General features: G+C 39.5%; 2 protein-coding genes across 4 annotated transcripts in view; one reads left to right on the forward strand and one right to left on the reverse strand.

Annotated features, from left to right (window-relative positions):
- The window catches only part of LOC135239390 (E3 ubiquitin-protein ligase UHRF2-like), a 53025-nt gene extending 51572 nt beyond the window's left edge, over positions 1–1453 (forward strand). For all 3 annotated transcript variants that reach the window (XM_064308007.1, XM_064308008.1, XM_064308009.1), the window contains one exon: positions 108–1453. In XM_064308007.1, coding sequence (XP_064164077.1) covers positions 108–254 — 147 coding nt within the window. In that variant the 3' untranslated portion in view covers positions 255–1453. The remainder of the gene's footprint in view (positions 1–107) is intronic.
- LOC135239389 (glycine dehydrogenase (decarboxylating), mitochondrial-like) lies at positions 1186–20754 on the reverse strand. Its single transcript, XM_064308006.1, has 25 exons — positions 20263–20754; positions 19943–20021; positions 16217–16352; positions 15544–15708; positions 15381–15458; positions 14059–14206; positions 12749–12945; positions 12285–12381; positions 11452–11557; positions 10989–11128; positions 10627–10707; positions 10257–10354; positions 9345–9429; positions 9138–9179; positions 8638–8780; positions 8225–8300; positions 7532–7657; positions 6589–6738; positions 6207–6319; positions 5794–5935; positions 5340–5451; positions 4862–4957; positions 3711–3883; positions 2950–3030; positions 1186–2819 (listed from the first exon to the last, which is right to left on the reverse strand). Exons 1-25 carry the CDS (start codon positions 20554–20556, stop codon positions 2679–2681), a joined length of 3099 nt encoding a protein of 1032 aa, XP_064164076.1. The 5' UTR covers positions 20557–20754; the 3' UTR covers positions 1186–2678.
- Between the last annotated feature and the right edge of the window lie 181 nt (positions 20755–20935).

Raw genomic sequence — 20935 nt, forward strand, 5'->3', positions numbered from 1 at the left:
CGGATATTATTTATTAAAATACTAAAAGTATAATAATTAGGGACACGTGTGCTCTGTGGTTTTCACTCCGCTGACCCCTTTCCCTGACCTTCTCACACTGACCCCAGACCTGCCTGCAGAGGTCCTTCCGTGCGGAGGTGTACACCTGCCCAGCATGCCGCCATGACCTGGGAAAGGACTACGTCATGGTCCTCAACAAGACGCTACAGGTGCTGCTTGACCAGTTCTTCCCTGGCTACAGCAAGGGTCGATGAACTGGCTAACCTCATACAGACACAGGCACACACATACACGCATGCACACACACACACACACACACACACACAAACACATGTATATTCAAACACATACACACACACACACAAACACACACACAAATATTTGGATGCACTCATACATGACACACGTCTGACACACACACTAGGCATGCGTGCACGCACACACATAGACCCAGAGACAACACAGACACATCTTCCGTGGCCAGCGCAGCAATGGCTGACCCATCCGGAACTTGGACTGCTCCCCTCCTGCCCTCTCGACTTCACCAGCCGGCCGTTCCTGCCCCGGAACGCCCCTCCGATCGCGTCTCCTCCAGGTGGACGCCCTCCTCCCCCCCGTCTCTGAAGACTGGACTCTCGCTGCTCGACCAGCACTGTGCCCCTTCACACTCCCAGCTGTCCTCGTGGGGATCGGAGTTCAAAAATGACACAAAAGCGAAACGTGCAGAAGCAGCCCGGAGCACGCGTTTGGGGTCAGTCCCAGGGAATGGCGTGGGTTTTGGGGAAATGGCTCTTTTTGTTTGTCAGTCAGAGGCGCAGAGCCTCGCCGCTTCTTTAAATGTATGTGCCTGGTTCAGACACCGCCTGCTCCGCCCCCATTTGTGTTGCCCTTGTTTTCTGTGTCCTCCCTTTAAAACATTCAAAGGATTTTTGTTTTTTAAAAAAAGGCATAAAAATGCAACTGTTTTAATGAGTATGTTGTCTCTAAAGCAAACTGTGATGTGCATTGCCCCCTCTTACAGCTCTTAATTTTTTTTTTAACCGTACCTGTTTTTTCTGCAATGATTGGCAAGCTGTCTACTTTTTGCGTGAGCTTTTCTGTGTTCTCTTCAATCTTGTACCCTACAGTTTACTGCAGTACTAACAGTTTTAGAAGTCATGTGGCTGCTTCGCTCTTGCATTAGTGTTGTGTTATATGTTTTATTGCACTTATTGAAGAAAAGAGAAATTGAAAAAAAAATGGTCACATCTAATTTCCAATATTACCAAGTATGCCACTTTTCTATAATTTAGTTGCATATTATATTTTAATCATTAGTTCTTTGTATGTGGCAACCTTACGTGCTGCAATGTCAGCCTGAAGTTACATTGCTTCATATCGTGATCTGAAATTTTATACATGGTATACTTGATATGTACCTATTAAATATTTTGATTCCAAAATGCAAACCAAACATTGTCTTTTTATACACATTGCAACCACTACACAGATATGGAGGAAGAATATTCTCCCACTGAATGATACTATCGTATAGTTTTTTTTGTGTGAATTTGGGTGGGCAGGAAAGGGAAAGATCGTTTTTTTGTTTTAGTTTTGTACTGGGGAAGGCTTAGTGTTAACAGAAGCTCCTCTCCACCCACCAATTAGCAATGACATACCATGGCTGGGACAGCAGGCTCCTCGGTATAGAAGCTGGAAGGTTCTGGACTGTTATTGTTCTGTTTCGAGGGTGTGTCTAAATGTTGGATTTGAGCCAGCATGTATGGGAGGGGTGTAACGAGCCGCGGTCTGCGCTCAGGTACGAGTCTGAAAACTGTGAGACACGAGTCCTCCTGCACATATTAAGTCCTTGTTAAAAAACCAAGGTGATTACCGAGGAGCACGTATGGATCGGTTACTAGGGAGACGGCTGTTTCTGCACTGAATATTTTCCTATTGGAAAATCGTGCCGGGTGTAGCAGTAAGGAAAATGGAGCATACGCAGTGATGTTTTCTGTAGCGAAACACGAACGCCACTGTCAGAGGAGCACATCGTAGCTTCACGAGAAAAGGACGGCTCTCGGTTTAACGCTGGAATCCGCCAGTGAGTGGTAGAAAATGGTGGAGGCGATTAAAATTGTTAGCTGCCCTTTCTAACTGTTCCTTTGATGGGATGAAATGTTGAGCCCCCTGGTGGTTGAACTGTGCATACGTTTTCAATGCTGATGTGGTTGTAATGTGAATTCAAGCAGCTTGCTTTGCACCATGGCTTGCATATTTTTCACTTGGACAAAATTTATTGGAAGGCATAGAAATGAGAATATATATATATATATATATATATATGAGTGATACATGTTTTAATATATAAGTACTGTATTGCTTTTTATAAAACATTAGTTTAATAAAACTAATGAATGAATAAACTATGATGAATAAACTAATTCAGATAAAAAAACAAATGGACCTTTTTCCCTCACAATAAATTAGTGACCTGAAATTTAAGCAATATTCCATGCTATCATCATACAAGAAAAATAAATTGCCTATACAAAACTTTAAAGGGGAATTCCAAGGCAAATGTACAATATGTACGATAATATATGCATACCATGTGCTGTGATCAGAAGAAAAAGGTCATTATCATTGTGCTGGATTTTAACAGCTACAAACATAAAACATACATCAGCCCTATCATGTTATGATGAGGCCATCTTTTCTTCAAAAGGAGATTCATACATATCCAATGGAGGGCAGGTGCATATTAGGTTCTGGTCACCATAAACTTCGTCAATCCTGGAGATCGATGGCCAAAACTTGTTTTCTGGTTTGATGAATGGCTGAAATTTAAGGAAACGCAGTTACAATGGTCCTCATAAAACAAAGGGGATTAAATACTTACTGAAAGCACCAGAATTTGTCCTGGATTAGTTAACCCATGCTAATAATCTGTGTCTGGGAGTGACTCACCAGGGGGAAGGCAGCACACTCCCTTGAGTAGGGCCTGTCCCAGTCAGAGGAGGCAACACAAGCCAGTGAATGAGGCGCCATCTGAAGAACAAGCACAACGGCGTAGGTGAACCCAAAAACAAAATTTAATATTTTGTTTGCTTTCCTACAATATATAAAAAAATAGCACAGGATAAACAATAAATAAATAACAGGATAAATAACATTTCTAGATATTGTATCAGAAAGTTTTCAGCTTAAAGAAATAAGGCTTTTTTAATAATCAATGACTGTGAAGTTAACAGAACAAGTCAATAATTAGTATTTTAAATGAAAGTGAATATCACTACATTGAGTACTGGTGAGTACTGGGTACAAATAGTTTCAACCAAGTATCCTGTTACTTTTTTCATGATAAGAAAACGACCATAGTATACAAGGGTTAAAATATTTTTTACATTTTTTATCCTCCCATAATATAGTTTGTTTTTAATATACAGTATTTGTTTCAACATAAATACCAACAAATCCTGTTTCCTACACAAAAATACAGACAGCAGTTTTACCCTCTCTCACCAGAGTTTATCCTAAAGAAGAGTCACAGATTATAACATGTTTCAGGGGTTTAAACCCCAGAATATTAGATACAGCACATTTTACATGGGCGTCCTCTCAAATGCTATCATTGATAAGTGTTAATCTGGACATCCTCTCGATATCTTGTGATGAAAACATTATCATATGTGAGGATGAGTGTGTAGGGGGTGACTGGGGGTCCACACCTTCAGCGGGTTGATGGCCACGTCCATCCTTCCCTCCTCGATGTCGGCGATCTCCTGCCGTATCCTCACCAGGGCGTCACAGAAGCGGTCCATCTCTGCCTTGTCCTCCGACTCTGTTGGCTCGATCATCAGGGTTCCCGCCACCGGCCACGACACAGTGGGGGCGTGGAAGCCTGTCGAAGGGCCCAGGTGAAGGAGTGGCCCACAAACGGTGAGCAGGCGCAGGTCAAATGCTCTGAATGATCAGTAGACCACTCTGGCTCAGAGCATATCTTAGCATATAACAAATAGTGTGGCAAAAAAGCTGACAATCTTGTTTTGAGAGTAGTAACGAATGTATATCGAGAAGCTAACTTTTTAAATGCAACAACCAACCCAACAAGCTATGTATGGTTTGCCCGAAATGTGTAAAGACCCCAACAATTCACCACGTTGCCTAATAATTGTAGCCAATGAATCCCTGTTTGAACCTCTGGCCAAATATATGTACAAACTACATTGTCTTGACTTGCGTGTATGTAAAGGTAAACTTGAGGCCAGCATGCACTGAAAATCTCCCGATTACAATATCCGACTACACAAAAAGTCAACATCCCAATATTTCTGACATTCCATTGCGACAACTTTAATGTATTTTGGAAAATTGTAGCATGGATGAGGGATGTGTGTCCAAATCTGTAGTGCTCTATGACAAATTTCAAAGTCATAATTCGCAAACACTATACTTTCCTTTTTGATAGTCTGCAATTAATCAGTAGATCTTAAAATGACTAGAATCCAGTGATACAGATCATATATACCATAAACATTGGTCTGTCTTAAAAAAAAATGATCCAAATCTATTTATCTACATCCATCACAAATTGTATTCAAGCAAGCTTGACAGACTGTTTTGGGCCCAAAACTAAGAAGGTCATTCTGGCTTTGTGATCTGCCTGATGGAAAGTTTAAATGAGGTATGTGTTAACTGCTTCAACACTACCAACACAAAAAAAATTTGGTCCGCCCCCAGGACAACAAATTATGATAAAGTCTGGCTGTAGCATTGTGCTGAACATATATGGCAGCAGTACACTGATGAATCGATAAAACAATTAACCACAACGTATCAGTCAACTGTGCTCAGTAGTCACTCAAAACTGTGAATATACCATAATCCTGTAGCCTCTTTGCCACGTCCACAGCTTCGATATTTGCGGTCTTCTTAAATGGTCTCACATCAAGAATGAACTCATGAGCAACAAAACCTATGCAAAGAAACAAGTTTGTTTCAGCATCAAGGAAATACATTTTTCTCTCAAAACCATCGTCTGCTCTAGTGCTTGTGGTTAGAGCTCTAGATTCCGGCTCTGAGGGGAAGTTCCTACAGTACTTTCGATGAGGACACCGCCGTTGAACATCTCACATCTCCGCTGAACATTTGATTCAGACATTTGTTTGATGAAAAAAAAAACTAACTAAATTAAACACATGCAAGTATGCAATTTGATCCACCTTGTCGTGCTAACCCAGTTCATGGATTGTAATTGTGTAGGTACAGGAGTTTAATGTATGCAATTTAGCTGAACACATTGTATTCACTGTCATCCTCAGTTTGCTTCATAGGAGACCGGTATAGGAGCAGCTCACCTCTCTTGCCTCTGAAAAGAACTTTATAATGATTCTCCAGCCTCTTGGCCATGTAGTTAGCATTCAGAATGGCCATTTCTGTGGCATGCCTCAGTCCCTTTGCCCCCATCATCTGTATGTAGGCAACAGGGCCAATATTAAAGCTATATAACAATATGTATGAAAAGAGAAAATGTCACATTTTGTTCAAAAGTCATAGATGTTTTTTGTCATCAGAGTGAGGGCCATTCTAAAATAAAATATAATATATTGAGAAATGTAATTATTTTAAAATTATTTTGACCCTTTTTGTTCTTATAAATAATATAGACAATCGCTGAACATTGCGCACTCAACAAATACTTGAAATTAACCAGATAACAAATCTATTATCCATTATTAAATAAACCTTCTTCGCACTGTAGTTTTTCTTTCTCTTGTAACCTGAATGCAGGGAGGCTTGTTTGTCTGTTACCTTGATGTAGGCCCAGGAGATGGGCAGGATGGCACTGGAGCCCCAAGGCGCAGCACTGACGGTGCCCTGGGAGGTCGCAGCGTTGTCAGGGTTCAGCGTGACTACAGGGTGGCACGGCAGGAAAGGCACAAGGTGCTGCTTTCTGTTAAAAAGAAAAAAGCTTTACAAATTGCATGGATGCCAATGAAGATCGTTCAGATGAAATTCCACACCTCTAACGTTGTTTGTGCTCTTTGGTATTACAGGTGCTACCGCTTAAATCTAATTTTTATTGTGTGACTAAACCTGTTAAGCTAGGTAAATAATCTTTTGCAATGACAGCCTCAGGTGTACAACAAAATGTGTTGCAAGTCGTATTTCTCCACCCCCTCTTTGACAGAACAGAGGTGAATTCTGGGTAAGTGGACACTCACACGCCAATAGGCCCCATCCCTGGGCCCCCACCTCCATGGGGAATGCAGAAGGTTTTGTGCAGGTTTAAATGGGAGACGTCTGCTCCGTAATCTCCTGGGCGGCAGAACCCTACCTGCACAAGGGAACAAAAACACATAAAGGCTCATCAGAATTAAAATGTTCGTGGCAAAAAGCCACAATCAGAGCTAGGAAAACCTGACATCAAATCCGTCAGTATTCAAATTCATTTGAGATCTGATCGAACCATAAATCTTATTCTCAGAGAAGGAAACTGACCTTCCAAATGTAGAAGTACAGTTAACTTTCTTGTTCTGAAAGGACATGGCTACTGAAACTCTGATTGTGACTGTGAATCCAGTTAATACCCAGTGTCATCCTCACCTGTGCATTCATGTTGGCTCCATCAAGGTAGACTTGGCCCCCGTGCTGGTGGATAAGCTCACACACATCTCTGATGTTCTCCTCAAACACACCACTGGTAGAGGGATATGTGACCATTATAGCTGCCAAGTTAGCCTTGTGTTTGTCCACCTGGGAACAGACAATTCAATAAGCAGCTGCTTTTCTGCGGTGTATCACACACTTTCCAAAACAGTTTTTAAATCTCTGTCACATATTTGAGTGGTTGTGCACAGAATAACCTGAATAAATGATTTAATGATTAGACACAAATGCCACTCATACACATTCATGCTTTCAATACACATTTAGCAGTGTGCAAATTCAAATTATGAAAAAGCTCATTTGTCATAGCGAATATACACAGCTATTTTTTATGAGGAAACAAGAACATATTTTGCTTGTGCCAAGCAGACATATTTTAAAATCTGAGTTTTTCCTCCCAGTTTCATCAGAGCACTAATCCTTCAAGACCAAGCTGCAATACTGTACAACTTGGCTAAAATGAATCTGAATGTCATGCAGAAAGTTAGGCCTTAGATATTTTTAAACAATATACTGTATTTTTCACCCCAAGGACTCCCAATTTTGGTTTGTTTATAACTTTTTAGCCTTGACAGCCAAAGTTCATTTTGTCCTGTGTGTCTTAAATAATTAATCAGGTCATGAATTAAAGATTAATTTAAATTAACTGAGTGGAACTTGCTTTAGTTAGGATCTGTTACAGGCGTATACATCTTCCCATTGTAAAAAAATCTCACTGTACCCTATTGGAAACCAGAAAATAAACAAAGGACCAAGTTTTTACTATATACCGTTCACTGTATTCGGCCAGCTGCAACTTCCAGCATGAGGTACTGACATCAACTCTATACTTCCATTTAATTTTTCCCCACATATTCAATAGATTACTTATAGCCCTTACCATGACCTTTAAGTGTGCCATATCAATGTTGCCACCCCGATCTGACTCCACCACCTGGACATTCATCCCAACCATCTGAGCACTGGCGGGGTTAGTCCCATGGGCTGACTTAGGAATCAGACAAACCTAGGAAATATTAAGCATCAAAGAGACAAATGAAGGTGCAAATATGTATTTAAAATCAGTTGTGAAGTATTTTTAGGGTGCCAAGCACCACAGTTGCATTGGCACCCTATTGTATTTGATGGGTTTATTAAAGGTCCAAGCACTGCAGGCATGATCAAGTCTGTGAAATTTAGAATACAATTGCTTTTAAAAAATAATTTTAAAATGTAGACAGTTTGACCAGTTTACCCGAAACTTGGTATACATAATGTACAGATGCAGATATTTTAAAAACTCATTAAGAAAGAATTTTGTAATCAAAATGCATTGGGCACAGCTTTAAAAAAGTTCTTCTAAATGGTTTTACGTAATATGACAGAATTAAGTACTGACATTGACAGCACATCAAAACTCCACCATAAGGCATTTAGCAAAGAAAAGTTTTTTTTTTTTTACTGCATTCTTAATGTAGAACTCCACCCTCCAACATTTAAATAAACTCCACAAAGAATGAAAAACAATATGTGCATTGCAGCATTGTGTAATGGCTTGGCAGCTTTTCAAAATATGACTGTGCCCAGTACTCACTGTTCTGTGTCCCTCCCCTTTAAAGTTCAGGTATGTTTTGATCGCAGCTAGACCAGCATATTCACCCTGGGCCCCACTGGAGAACAATCACATACCATTACTGCACTGTATTATTTGCTGTATATATATATATATATATATATATATATAGCATATATACATAGACATGCATAGCAACTGGACAAAAATAGTAAAAAAAAAAAAAAAAAGAATTTAAAAGCCACGTTTGGAAGATCTGAAAAATTTCTTATGGGAACGATATTGATTTGAGAAATATTATGCATGTAATGCATGCAAGAAATCAATAATCTTACTATATAAAATGCTAATTTAATAGTGCCATGTACAATTACTCTCTTTTGTATAAGGTTTCTCATTAATGACAACTTTTTGCACGGCATTGAAAAGCTGACCTGTTGGGCTGGAGGGAGATAGCATCATATCCAGTTATTTCACACAGATCTCTCTCTAGCTGTCTGAAGAGCTGCTGGTAGCCCTGTGCCTGGTCCAGGGGCACAAAGGGGTGGATACTGGAAAATTCCCTCCATGTGATTGGCTGTTGGGAACACCAAATGCCAGATATTAGTCAGGTGATCCACCAGGAACAACAAACATGTGAAGACAAAAATAACATGAGAGAGACTGCACATCATAAGGGACCCCACACCCCACATTACTGATACTATGGCTGTAGTATAGTATGGCTAAATTGGCCAGTTGATAAACTGATATTGCACTTTTTTGCAATAAGCATTGTGGTGTGTCAAGAAAAACAGTAAAGCATTATAATGCAAATTCCCATTTTGTCAAAGCAGCTCTAATAATGTGTTTGCATATTGCATATGAGTCAAATAGGTTCACTGCCAAAGCTACACCTGGCAGTGTCATCGGTGAAGGGAAGCACATGACTCACCATAAGTTCAGTCGAACTGTTCAGTTTCATTGTGCAGGAACCCTGAACAGAGGAAACAAACATTGATAGTGAACAGACATTTTCCAGGGAAAACTCAGAATATCAAAGTAATAAAGAGAATGTCTGAACGGAAATGGAAAATGCAATGGAAAAATGAACAAAAGCATGATTTATATCCAATGACTGTGAAGTGAAATAGGCATTCACCAGTGGGATCATACTGTGTACAAGAGAAATATCTTTGTTTTCCAGCCGCTTCATGTAGCGAACAATGTTCGTCTCAGAGTTATAACTGTGAATGAGATTAAACAGAAACGTTGAGATGGCAGTTCTGAGGCAAAAATCATCTAAATTACTAGCAAATAGTCATTAAAAAATGCTTGGTTCTCAGAACAATCCAAAGGTTACCAGTGCATACATTTCCTGGATGCCTATGATACATTACATTTAATGCACAAGGAATGGCTTCAGAACGATGTTCAAAATTTTGAATTGTGAATGGGCATTCACTGTATGTTAGCAATGTTAAACAATCTGCCATTTCACTACTTTCAGTTAGAACATTTTTAAATTGTATTTGACATAATTCTCAATTTTTTTCAAACTAAATGATAACCTTCCAGGATTGTTTGTATGTAACGTGTTTGGAATGTTCTCAGACAGTCTGGAAAACATTCTTATTTTAACATTATCTCACAACCAAATGGTAATCTAATCAGATTCCTCCCCAATGTTCTGGATACACTTCACACCTTGAAATGGATAAGTTGTGTGGGGCTGTCACTCTATTTATGTTTTATTTTCCTACTGAGTTTCAGGATCGCCGGATTTTAGACATTAAACATTTGGTAATCACAAGATATATAATTGCTTTGATTGAAATTCTGGTTGTACTGAGTTAAGTCCCATGGAATATATCTAATGGCAAATGATTCTGAAAATAAAAATATGGAATGAAGATGGAAGAAACTAAAGTGATTTTGAATTAAATTGTAAGGAATGGATGTGATCAACTGAATTAACTGAGCTGAATGTTTAACACGTGAATTTGATTCACAAAATTTACAGAATAAGCCCCAACTCTTGTTTTTGTCAGAGGCTGGATCATTTCTGGCAAACCTGTTGAACACTGGGTGTGAGAGATATTCGGAGGTCCTCTTGAAAGATGTTCCCAGAATGCCTTTTACACTACCATTCATTTTCTCAGCGATCAGTTCCTAGGAAATAGCACCATAAGAGTCTTGTCATAAGACTTAATCAGTCCAAGAAGTACCACAAACATCCGGCCTATAAATAAACACAGTCTGCTTTACAATAATAATAATAATAATAATAATAAAAATAATAAAAATAATAATACTACTACTACTACTAATAATAATAATAATAATAATAATAATAACTGCATTTGGATCATTGGTCTATATATGTGTAAATCCTTATACTCGTAATATTAAAAAAAAAAACAAATTTAAAACAAGTTACTTACAGATGAGGAATCACACCCAACCACCCACAGCAGATCATCCAAATCTGTCTCTGTCACAGTCTCATCCAGAGATATGCCCAACTGGGGAGGTCATTTTCCACAGAGATTTAAAATGTTATTGGTCATTCAACACATGTGACGCAGGTCTATAAAATGACATGACAATTTTAACATAAAATCTAGCCAATTAAATGTGTTGATGGCAAACAACTTGTGCGTATGTTCAGTGCTTTGTGTTTTCTTTTTGGCTCAGAACATCATTCTCTTTTTGAGAGTCTTAAATTGTATGTCAGCTCAGGACTCCAGTGGAGAAATCCCACCATCAGCATCACTCACTCCCTGGGGTTAGAGCAGTGACTCACCATTTCGTCGCTGTAGATTCGGAGGTTGATGTTCCTCTGCTTTGCTCTCTCCAGTACATCTTTGGCAGTCGTGCCACAGTGGATCTTGAGTGTGTCGAAGAACACCTCATGCTGGAGGGTGTGTCCTGCTCGCTTCAGTCCTGTTGGAGCAGAGGAGGAAATGACAATTGCCATAAGCAATGCAACAAGATCTGCCTTCCTAACATGTGACCTGCTGGTAAAACAAGGATGATGACTGACATTGTCCTGATCATGTTTTCTCATAATACTCATGTTGCTAAACCATCTGCAAGTACTTCCTCCCTACGTTTTGTTTTTTGTGAAGTAAATCACTGGAGTCATCAACAAGAAAGACTGAAACTATTCAGAGCAGAGTTTGAAAATGACCTACCAATTACAATGTCCAAATATTACTGAGATATTGGCAAGTACCTATATTAGTTAATGAGATGTCCAGACATACCTTCAGCCAAGATCAGGGTAGCATTGTGTGTCCTATTAGCAATATGCTTCAGACCTTGTGGGCCATGGTACACCCCAAACATGGCAGCCATATTTGCAAGAAGAGCCTGAAGAGATCACAATGTGTGGCAAAATTGTACATTATAGCAAACAGGTACGAGTCATTTAATACATCAAACTCAAATATAGCAACATCATTTTTCTGGCAAAAAAAAAAGAGGTCCACAAGGTTCAGTTCTTGTTCTCTGATAAATATGTGCACTGTTCCAAAAGTTGGAATTCAATCTGATGTTAAAGTAAAACATCACACACACACACACACACCAGGATTCTCACTCGTACTGGAAAGCCTTGAAAACATGGAAATTTATCGACTAGTTTTCCAGTCATGGAAAACACCTGGAAAATGAGAAAATTTACAAAATGTCCTGGAAATATTTGTGAGGTCCTGGAAAATTGTAGGCTAGGCTATAAGTCAAGCTATTAAACAGTATATTTAGAGCTGAGATTGCATATTTTTCTGTATTTTTCTCTGCTCATTTTTATTAGCTCCTGCAGCACCAAGTTTTGAATGGTTATGCTTCTTGCACAATGCCGCACCCCCCCCCCCCCACCCCCTCGTGCTTGCACATTGCCGCTGCCCTCACCCCCCGTCCACCATCCACAGTCCACCACCAGCTTTGGGCTACCATGTTTCATGTCTGTAAGTCTAAGTCATGGAAATTGTCCTCGGAAAGTCCTGGTAAATGATTTCCTAAAATGAGTGGGAACACTCTCTCACACACACACACACACACACACACACGTTCGTAAGCTCACTGATAGCACTCTTACTTGCGCAGTGCAGATGTTGCTGGTGGCTTTGTCTCTGCGGATGTGCTGCTCTCGAGTCTGAAGGGCCAGACGGTACACCTCCTTCCCAGCTGCATCTCTTCACAACAGAAAGCAGGCAGGCCTCAAAATGCCTTGCAGAACTTACATAAGCCATTTTGCTGGGACTTCAAACATGAATTAACAAGCTCGCTGTCCTAAGGGTACTGCAAACCACAGACACATTGCAACAGCACAAATAGTTTTAGACTGTTCATTTTCTATAAATCTTGCAAAGTCTTCTATCTCAGGCTACGGTAACATAGCATTCAAGGGAAGTGATTCCACATGTTCACTTTAACTCTGGTTCTCCTCATCTTACCCCTCCTTTAGTACAGTACGTACTGTGTGTATGTACTCCAGCTGTAGAGCATGAGCAAGGCTAATCTAAAAAAAAAAGATATTGCTGCAGATCTTTGAAAGCTCACCTGGTGACTCCAACCATCCTGCCTGGCATCATGCGGACCAGTGGTTCTTTCACAGAGAAGAAGGCAGCGTGAGGTCCTCCATAAGAGAGAGGAACCCCAAACCTCTGCGAGCTGCCCAGTGCGATGTCTACCCCAAAATCGCCCGGCGGGCGCAGCATGCACAAGGCCAACAGGTCAGTGGCGCAGCATGCCAGGGCCTACAGGGTGACAACAGGGCATCATTTAAATACTTCATAGGCCCCTTCTGGGGTCAAAGGTTATGTCCTCATTCATTTTTGTTCGTTGTCATTTTTGTAAATATATAATGAATACAAAATGAAAAAATAAGTAAATAAATATGAATTGCACCAATGCAACAGCAAAACAACAAGGTATACAGGTGTGCAGCCAGAAAAAAACGTTATATGTTAGATCCCCATGGCTAAACCTAAGCATAATAAGATCAGCACTTACAAGCACCGGCAGAGCAACAACTCTGAAATGACAATATACTCCCTTGCATTAACTTTCACAGTAAACAAAAGTGCACTCAAAAAAATAAAATGGTGAACGCAGTTGTGTCAACAGGTTCTACATAACTGAGTTAAGTAGCTTCAAAATGAATTATTTAGTTAAACCAACAGTTTTGGTTAACAGAACAGAAGTCGGACATTTTATATTTTGAGTGAGAGGCTGTGGAAAGAAATACAGTGAGCACAATGATGCAAGAGGACAGGCTTGACTAATGACTGCTGAACCTATATAGAAAATCACTCAGACACACCCTCCTGTGACCAGCCAATCCCCACAATCCTTAAAATAACCCTCCTCGTGGTTACTGCCATTTGAACATTCCCAAGCTCCATAAGCAGCATTAGATTCCAGCCAGCTGATTATCCTGGGGTGCCAATGGAACAGGACATAGAGTCAGGCACTCTGGCAATGACCCCACAATTATATGTCTCCTAAACTAGGTCACTGTGGTCTGCTCAACACAGCACCCCGTGGATTAGCCCAGCAGAAGCCTGGGAGAGAATTACTGTAAGAGCCCTGAGAGGCAGCCTATTAGAGAGCCATAGGGAATCTGATACAGAGCTAGAGGAGAGAAGGGAGGATTAAAGCACCTGAACCGACGAGCAGGGGTAAAAAGGTGCATCTTCACCTGGTACAGACCTAGGCACAGAATTAACCTTGGTCGCCGCTGCACTTATAAGTAGCAGGATGTTACCCCCATGATTTGGCAGGGCTGTATTTTGTGAACTGATTCAATAGAGAACCTCAGTCACATTGAAAGACATTCAAAGTGTTGTCATTTGTTAACTGCGACTCACCCCAGCTTTGTGGACACGGTCCACCAGCCCAGTGAAGTCATGCACTCCGCCCTCTGTATCCGGATACTGGAAGAGTACACCACTCACATCCTTCACACTGAAATCCATCTCATCAGGCAACTTCAGCTCTGTCTTCACACCAATGTACCTGCCGAAAAAAACAAACAAAAAAAAAACAGCAATGCTTCAGCTGGATTTTTGGACACATACTTTTTAGCTACAATAGGAGTGACATAATCACAGATAACGGCTGGTTGTGGATTTCTCATGGACAATCAATAAATGTTTAATACTTAAGGGACATTATTGCAATAAACATGGACTGATTAGAAATCAGCATTGATAGAATGGATCCCATAAATAGCCAATAATTTTTTATTCTGTTCTTAGCAACAGAAATAAATGAGAGAATGATAAAACTTTTTTGCAAGTGGTAGCTGAGCTTATAGCATTGTCAAAATAATACATAAATTGACTAGCTTAAATCCATTAGCATTCAGCTTCATAAAAAAATGTTAAATTTAATTCAGTGACTGAGGGATGCAGAAGAAAACGTTAATACAGTAATATCCTGATAACAGTTGTAGACGCAAGTGAGTAGTTGCATGAACAAAACCACGGCATGATTCCAACAAGAATGTAGACAGAGAAGAGGAAAATGGGAGCAGAAGTATGTCCAAAATTATTTTGATAATAACAACGCCTGAAGTCACTATGTCAGCGAGTGAAAGGCAGCACCAGGGAACAATTGTTCTTGCAGTTCATGTTAGGCAAATGAGGGTAGTGAAGATGGATAAATGTTTCCATATTCAAATTCTCAGAGGAGTAACCTGGCTGAGCCCATTAAAGGGATGGTTCCCTTTTATCATATTATTTCAGTTAAAGTGGGTGTTTTCAAGTGGCAGAGACAAAGCATGTTGTAGTGAAAATATTTTCAAAAAATATAATTAATTTTATTTTTATATAATGTCCCTTGTATTGTAGGTTTCATATATAGTATATATAGTATAATATATGGTTTTTAAGACCCAAGATTCATGTCCCCTATAGGATACAAAAATGAATTACTGGGTCTTGGGAGGATATACACATTTATAAGCCGGGCACGAACAAGTTACAGCTTGTAGTCACTGAGAGGTGTGACTAACATCAAGTACACTCATGCTGCAAAAACATAAGTCAAACCTCAGAGGAGGGTCTAGTTCTTACACATTCCTTTCAACATGGGTGTGGTTGTTATATAGAAATATTAAAGTTAGTGCAAAGACATGAACGTTATATTAAACCGAGTGGGCCAGGTGCAATCCAGGGTACAGACTTACCTGGCTCTTGTCTGCACTACAGCGATCGTCTGTGGGTGGCAACGAGGGTCAATATAGAAGGTCCTTCTCTTATTTTTTCTGGGTACAGACAAAGACAATAACAAGTCACACACCACTAGGAACACTGTAACAGGAGACCCCAAGTGATGCTCTGGGTGCTCACCTGTGGCACAGCTGCATAGCCTCACCGGCTGCTGTGCCTTCGTCCAGCAGAGAGGCGTTGGCCACGGCCAGGCCGGTCAGGTCGCACACCATGGTCTGGTAGTTGAGCAGGCTCTCCAGACGTCCCTGGGCCACCTCTGGCTGGTACGGTGTGTACTGGGTCACCCTGAGGAAAACAGATGGGAGATGAATATTTCTGCTGTCGAACTTCAAAGACTTTTATTTGAACAAGACCGTAAGCAGATGGTGAACTTCTGATATGAGATATGAGTTATTTTTAATCTGAGCTGAATCTTGAAGATTTAACGCGCTATTCCTCCAATCACTGCTGTAATACACATGTACTGGCTTATTTAGTTGTAGTTGCCATTTTTTAATATGTCTTGTGTGGTAGCTTTATTCCATTGCTGTTTTATCATATAAACAAATAATTATCCCATCACATGCTTTGAGCAAACTGTCTGAATTACATTTCAAATACAGACCATGGAGGCCTGTGAATATGTAGCATGAGCATTAAGCAACTGCATTAATATAATACAGTACAGTGAAAAAGTATTTGCCCCTTCCTGATTTCCTCCATTATTGCATATTTGTCACAGTGAATGGTTTCAGATCTTTTGGCAAAATGTAATAGTGTAAATGTGTTATGTAAAAGTGATAGATATACAAACCATCCTGAGTTTTCCAGCAGGTTCCTCTGTATAGCTGGTGGTACGGAGCAATTATAATAGCCCATTCCAATGTACGTCCTCCACAGCTTGTTCTGGCTGGCAATGCTGTGCAGTGATTGCAGAATTTCATTCTCACCTGGTAGGCAAAAGCAGCAGTCCTTATATATACAATATCTATTGTGTGCATTCGGAACATTCTCTAACTGCTTCACTGAGTTTCAGATTTATCGTTTATCATGTCATCATGAGTCTCATCACAGCAAAACCTACCATTGATACTATAGTACTGAATACTGGCATATATATATATATATATATATATATATATATATATATATGGGGGGAGTTGTAACAACCCCCAATATTACAAAACAGGTCAAAGACCCCTCAATAATATAGCATGATGATGAACAAAAATAATTTCATAGAATAAAGGTAGATGTGATTGGGATATACTGGTAAGGCAGGATATTTGTCATGGAAGTTGCAAGTACAAACAGATTCGCTGACTTTCCACATTTTTTTGCCATTTCCACGATTTCCTTCATTTTTAGTCCTTTCCGTGAGTTTTTGGCAGTTTCAGAGGGTAACAGTCAACCTTAGAGTGGCATACGGTGTTATTTGTATAGGCAGGGCCTACACACTTTAACAATAGCCTATTGCAAAATGCTATAAGAAACAAATACAACATTGTATACAGATTCTGGAGTGTGCTGAGATCAAGATTTTCTCCTTGTCAAATGTTCCAATCACAAGTTAACGCCCAGCGCTACTTCCCCATTACAGTAACATCAGTGATAACAGGCACTCATCAGACTCAAACCTCACAACATATTGTGCCAAACTTTAAAGAAAATAAAAACAGACATACAATAGCCTAATCCTGTGGTGTTAGCAATGAAATTTCAGCATGCTCTATTTCTAACAACATTCTATTAAATTAAAACCAAAAAAGCATGCTGCCCATTGATTTTGCAACTGTTGCAACAGTTGCGCACGTAATTTCAATCCTTTACCACTGCTGCAAATGAGATATATTAACCAGCTCAATAAATTAACATTAACCTATTTTTCTTCCAGTTTATAAACATTTTCTGTGATTTTCAACAACTTCACAGTGGCTGCTCATTGACTTCAGCCAATATTTTCTGTGACACGAACACAGCCTTACCGATCAGCAATATGTAGTATTTTCCCCTTGTAATTCACCAGAAATTATAATTTCACAGCTGTTGGCTTAAAAAAACCCAGGGGAGCATGCACCTAGACCCCTCTACAGGGTTGCAGTTCTCGGGATATGTGTGCATTTCTCTCCCTGTGTGCATTTCTCCCCCCCCCCCATATATTAAATCTAAAGTTATATATATTTATTTATGTGCAGTGCAGGGCAAAAATATTAGGCCATCTGCGGGGGGGGGTTTTGGTCTAAAAGGATGTTTCTGTGAAAAATCCCTTGCTATGTGCTGTTAACAAGAAGAAAAGACTCCAGTGGGCCAAGTAACGACAACACTGGAACAAGAAAGATTGAGAAAAGGCAGATACACATCCTTTTACACCAGCAGATGGTAGCTGCCGTTTCACAGGAAACTGGTTTCTCTCTAGTTTCATTGAGTTCTTCCTGTTGTTGAGGTGCAGTTGTACAACAGTTTATTTTGCCGATCAACAAAAGATATATGTCTTCTGCCTCTTGATCTTCCTAGTTTTCTCCTGTTAACATTACTGCCTATTAGCTGGACCCTTCTGAGTGTGTATTGAACACTGCACCTGGAAATCTTAAGCTTCTTTGAAATTTTTCTCTGGGAACACCTAGGCCACATAAACACAGGCCTTCATCTAACTCTGTCTTCTTTGCCACATTTCTTGTACCATTAGTTCCTATTGGGAAGGCAGGTATGCCATCCCATCTTGTTACGCCTTGGCAGGGGCATGCCCCATACATATACAGCACCGAGAGTTTGGCACTTTTCAGGTTTTATTTACACTACAGGTCAATGGTATGAGGCTAGTTTAAAAAGAAACTTAAGATAAGATTTCAGTCAATTTTAACAGCTCATCCACTTCCCTCCAACCCTTCCACTTCCCTCCCACCCTTCCACCTCCCACTTTCGCAAAATTACATTACATTTATTTGGCAGACGTTTTTATCCAAAGTGTCATACAATAAGTGCATACCAAAGGTCTTTGGAACAACTACAAAACACAGGTCTAATAAGGTACAATACTCATTATGTAACAGTTATTCATAGCCATGAACACATTAAGTCCAGTTCACACAGTAAGCATAGCGTAGGTCAGATGTTATGGTAAGTCAAACTAGGAGGCATGACAACAAGTTACAACATCAAGATAATGATAAAAATGCAATATAAGTGCTGGATGGAGGTACAAGTGTAAAATGAAAATGCTACAGGAACAAATTAGAAGGATACAAATGATAAGAGCAAACCAAGATTGGGAGTGCCCTCCAAAGTAATTATAGTTTGTCCATGTACAGTCTGAAGAGATGCACAGATGGCTTAATACTTTTGGCCTGTACTGTATATTAATATACATGTTTGGGGAACATACAGCATAGTACTTTACTGGATTCAACACAAGCCAATTTCCAGTTTAATGAAGCACATAATCACCACCATTCATACCACTAAAGAGCTATTGATTTGAATAGGTCTTCTACTTTCACCTTCTCTGCAGAATATTTGCAGAGCCTGAGTGCATGTGATAAGCATATTTCAAAAATAAGCATTGAAATATACCAATTGTTATACATCTCAATTAAACTCAAATAAAATTATTAATACAAAACACAAACTGGAAGACAATACTTCGAAACTGACACCTGAAACCAGGCATGGGAACTAAGCATACAAATATATTAAGCCATTACATAAAGACATGCTCAGTGTGACAAATGGATTATTAAAGATGAGACTGGATAAGCAAGTTTGTTACCTGAATGGGTAAGTTTGTTTTAGGTCAGTTCTTACATGTAGCAACCGCACCCTGGTATATTTCAATGAGAGAACATCACTGTCTTCATTTTCAGAAAAGCACTTCAGATTCATGCACTGTGTTTACATGGCTATTCTAAATCTGCTTTTTGTGAATTTGTGTATTGTGAATTTTTGTCTTAAATCGTAAACTAATAATAATAATAATAATAATAATAATAATTATTATTATTATTATTATTATTCAGTGCTAGTTTGTACTTGGTAGGATTGTTGTTTGCTGAACAGGTTACTCTACAGGGTTGGAGTCCTGATCGATGTGGTCACTTCTGGCACTACGATCTTTCTTTTGCACCTCTGCACCTTGACCTAATGCACTTGTTGTACGTCGCTCTGGATAAGAGCGTCTGCTAAATGCCTGTAATGTAATGTAATGTAATGTAATATAATAATGACAAATATGTACCCAGCTGGACTACTAAATACCCATGTTACATTTACATTTTATGGATTTAGCAAACCCTCTTATCCATAGCAACTTGCATTAGGTTACATATTATCTTCTTGTTTTTATTGCACTTCCATTTTTTAAATGGGATTTCACTACGTTTTTTCTCGTTTCGTCTTTGCTTTATCATTTCTGTAAGGCCTTTTTTAAATAAATAGGCAAATTATGTTTAGCCCACACGACAGGGCTACGCTACCAAAGCGGTTTATCATAAGCCTAGCCTACACATGCTGTCAAAATGTAATGAAAAGGAAAATAGATACTTACAAATCGGGTCATCCATTTTCAAACTTCTTTGTAAACGGATAGAAGACGGAATAGTTTTTTCAATAAGTTCGTCAATTGTCTAGAAACAACACAACAGTGTAACCCACAAAAAAAACAATGTTACATAACATTACATATAGGCTACAGTTATTTCTCCTTTTTATATGATTGTTTCCACATTTATGCCTAAAATTTAATTACACTATTTGTGGACTAGCCTACATCCGCCTGAAAGAGAAGCTGTAATTCACAACCTATACCAAACGTAAGTCTTCTTACATTAAAGGTTATCTAAAATGATAAAAAATGATTTATCTTACCTCTAGTCCGAGAGCGTAAAGCATCTCTCCTTTCTCTTTCTCACTGGGTCCAATGTGCCTTTGGACAAAATCATCATGTCTAGGCAATATTCGGTCGATCTGTCTTGAAGAGGCAGACACTGAAGAACCTCTCAATTCCCGAGTCGAAACAAAAGTATTTTGATTTTTATAAGCATGTCGTTGAATTGGTAGTTTTCCTGTCAAAACCTTACTTTGAATACTAATATTTCTCCAAGGGCCGCGGATGTTCGTTGACTTGTTGATTAAACCCACGGATATTGCACATCTATGCATTTTGGACGTTAGAGCTGGAGCTCTGTAGCGCAACAGCTATTGTCTTGTTTTAATGAACATGTAGTCCGATCACACAGATTAAACTCTTCGCAAAATACTTTCCCAGAATAGCTTGCTTAAAAACACCTCCGGGTTTCAAGAACCAGCCAATCGATTCAAGGCTCAGAGACAAGCCCCTGTCATCATCTGCCTGGAAAGTTAGAAACACCATCTGCGGGAGAATTTAGGCATTGTTTTTTTACATAATCGGGCAGCAGAGCCAAATAACAAGCTACGTAGTTACCAGGTGCGTTAGGGTTAGGGTCCAATGTGACACATATTTATAAATGTATGATAGACCAAAAGTACGCTAATCATGTTTTAATGTTATGAGGCATCG

This window comes from Anguilla rostrata, chromosome 14, assembly GCF_018555375.3.
Source record: "Anguilla rostrata isolate EN2019 chromosome 14, ASM1855537v3, whole genome shotgun sequence".
Lineage (NCBI taxonomy): Eukaryota > Metazoa > Chordata > Actinopteri > Anguilliformes > Anguillidae > Anguilla > Anguilla rostrata.

Bases quoted from the DNA above. Each gene is read 5' to 3' on its own strand.
- LOC135239389 (XM_064308006.1), bottom strand. From the start codon at position 20,556: ATGCATAGATGTGCAATATCCGTGGGTTTAATCAACAAGTCAACGAAC. The intron at 14,207-15,380 runs GTAAGTCTGTAC...TTTTTTCGGCAG, and splicing joins GTAGTGCAGACAAGAGCCAG to GTACATTGGTGTGAAGACAG. The intron at 10,355-10,626 runs GTAAGTAACTTG...GCTATTTCCTAG, and splicing joins TTGGGTGTGATTCCTCATCT to GAACTGATCGCTGAGAAAAT.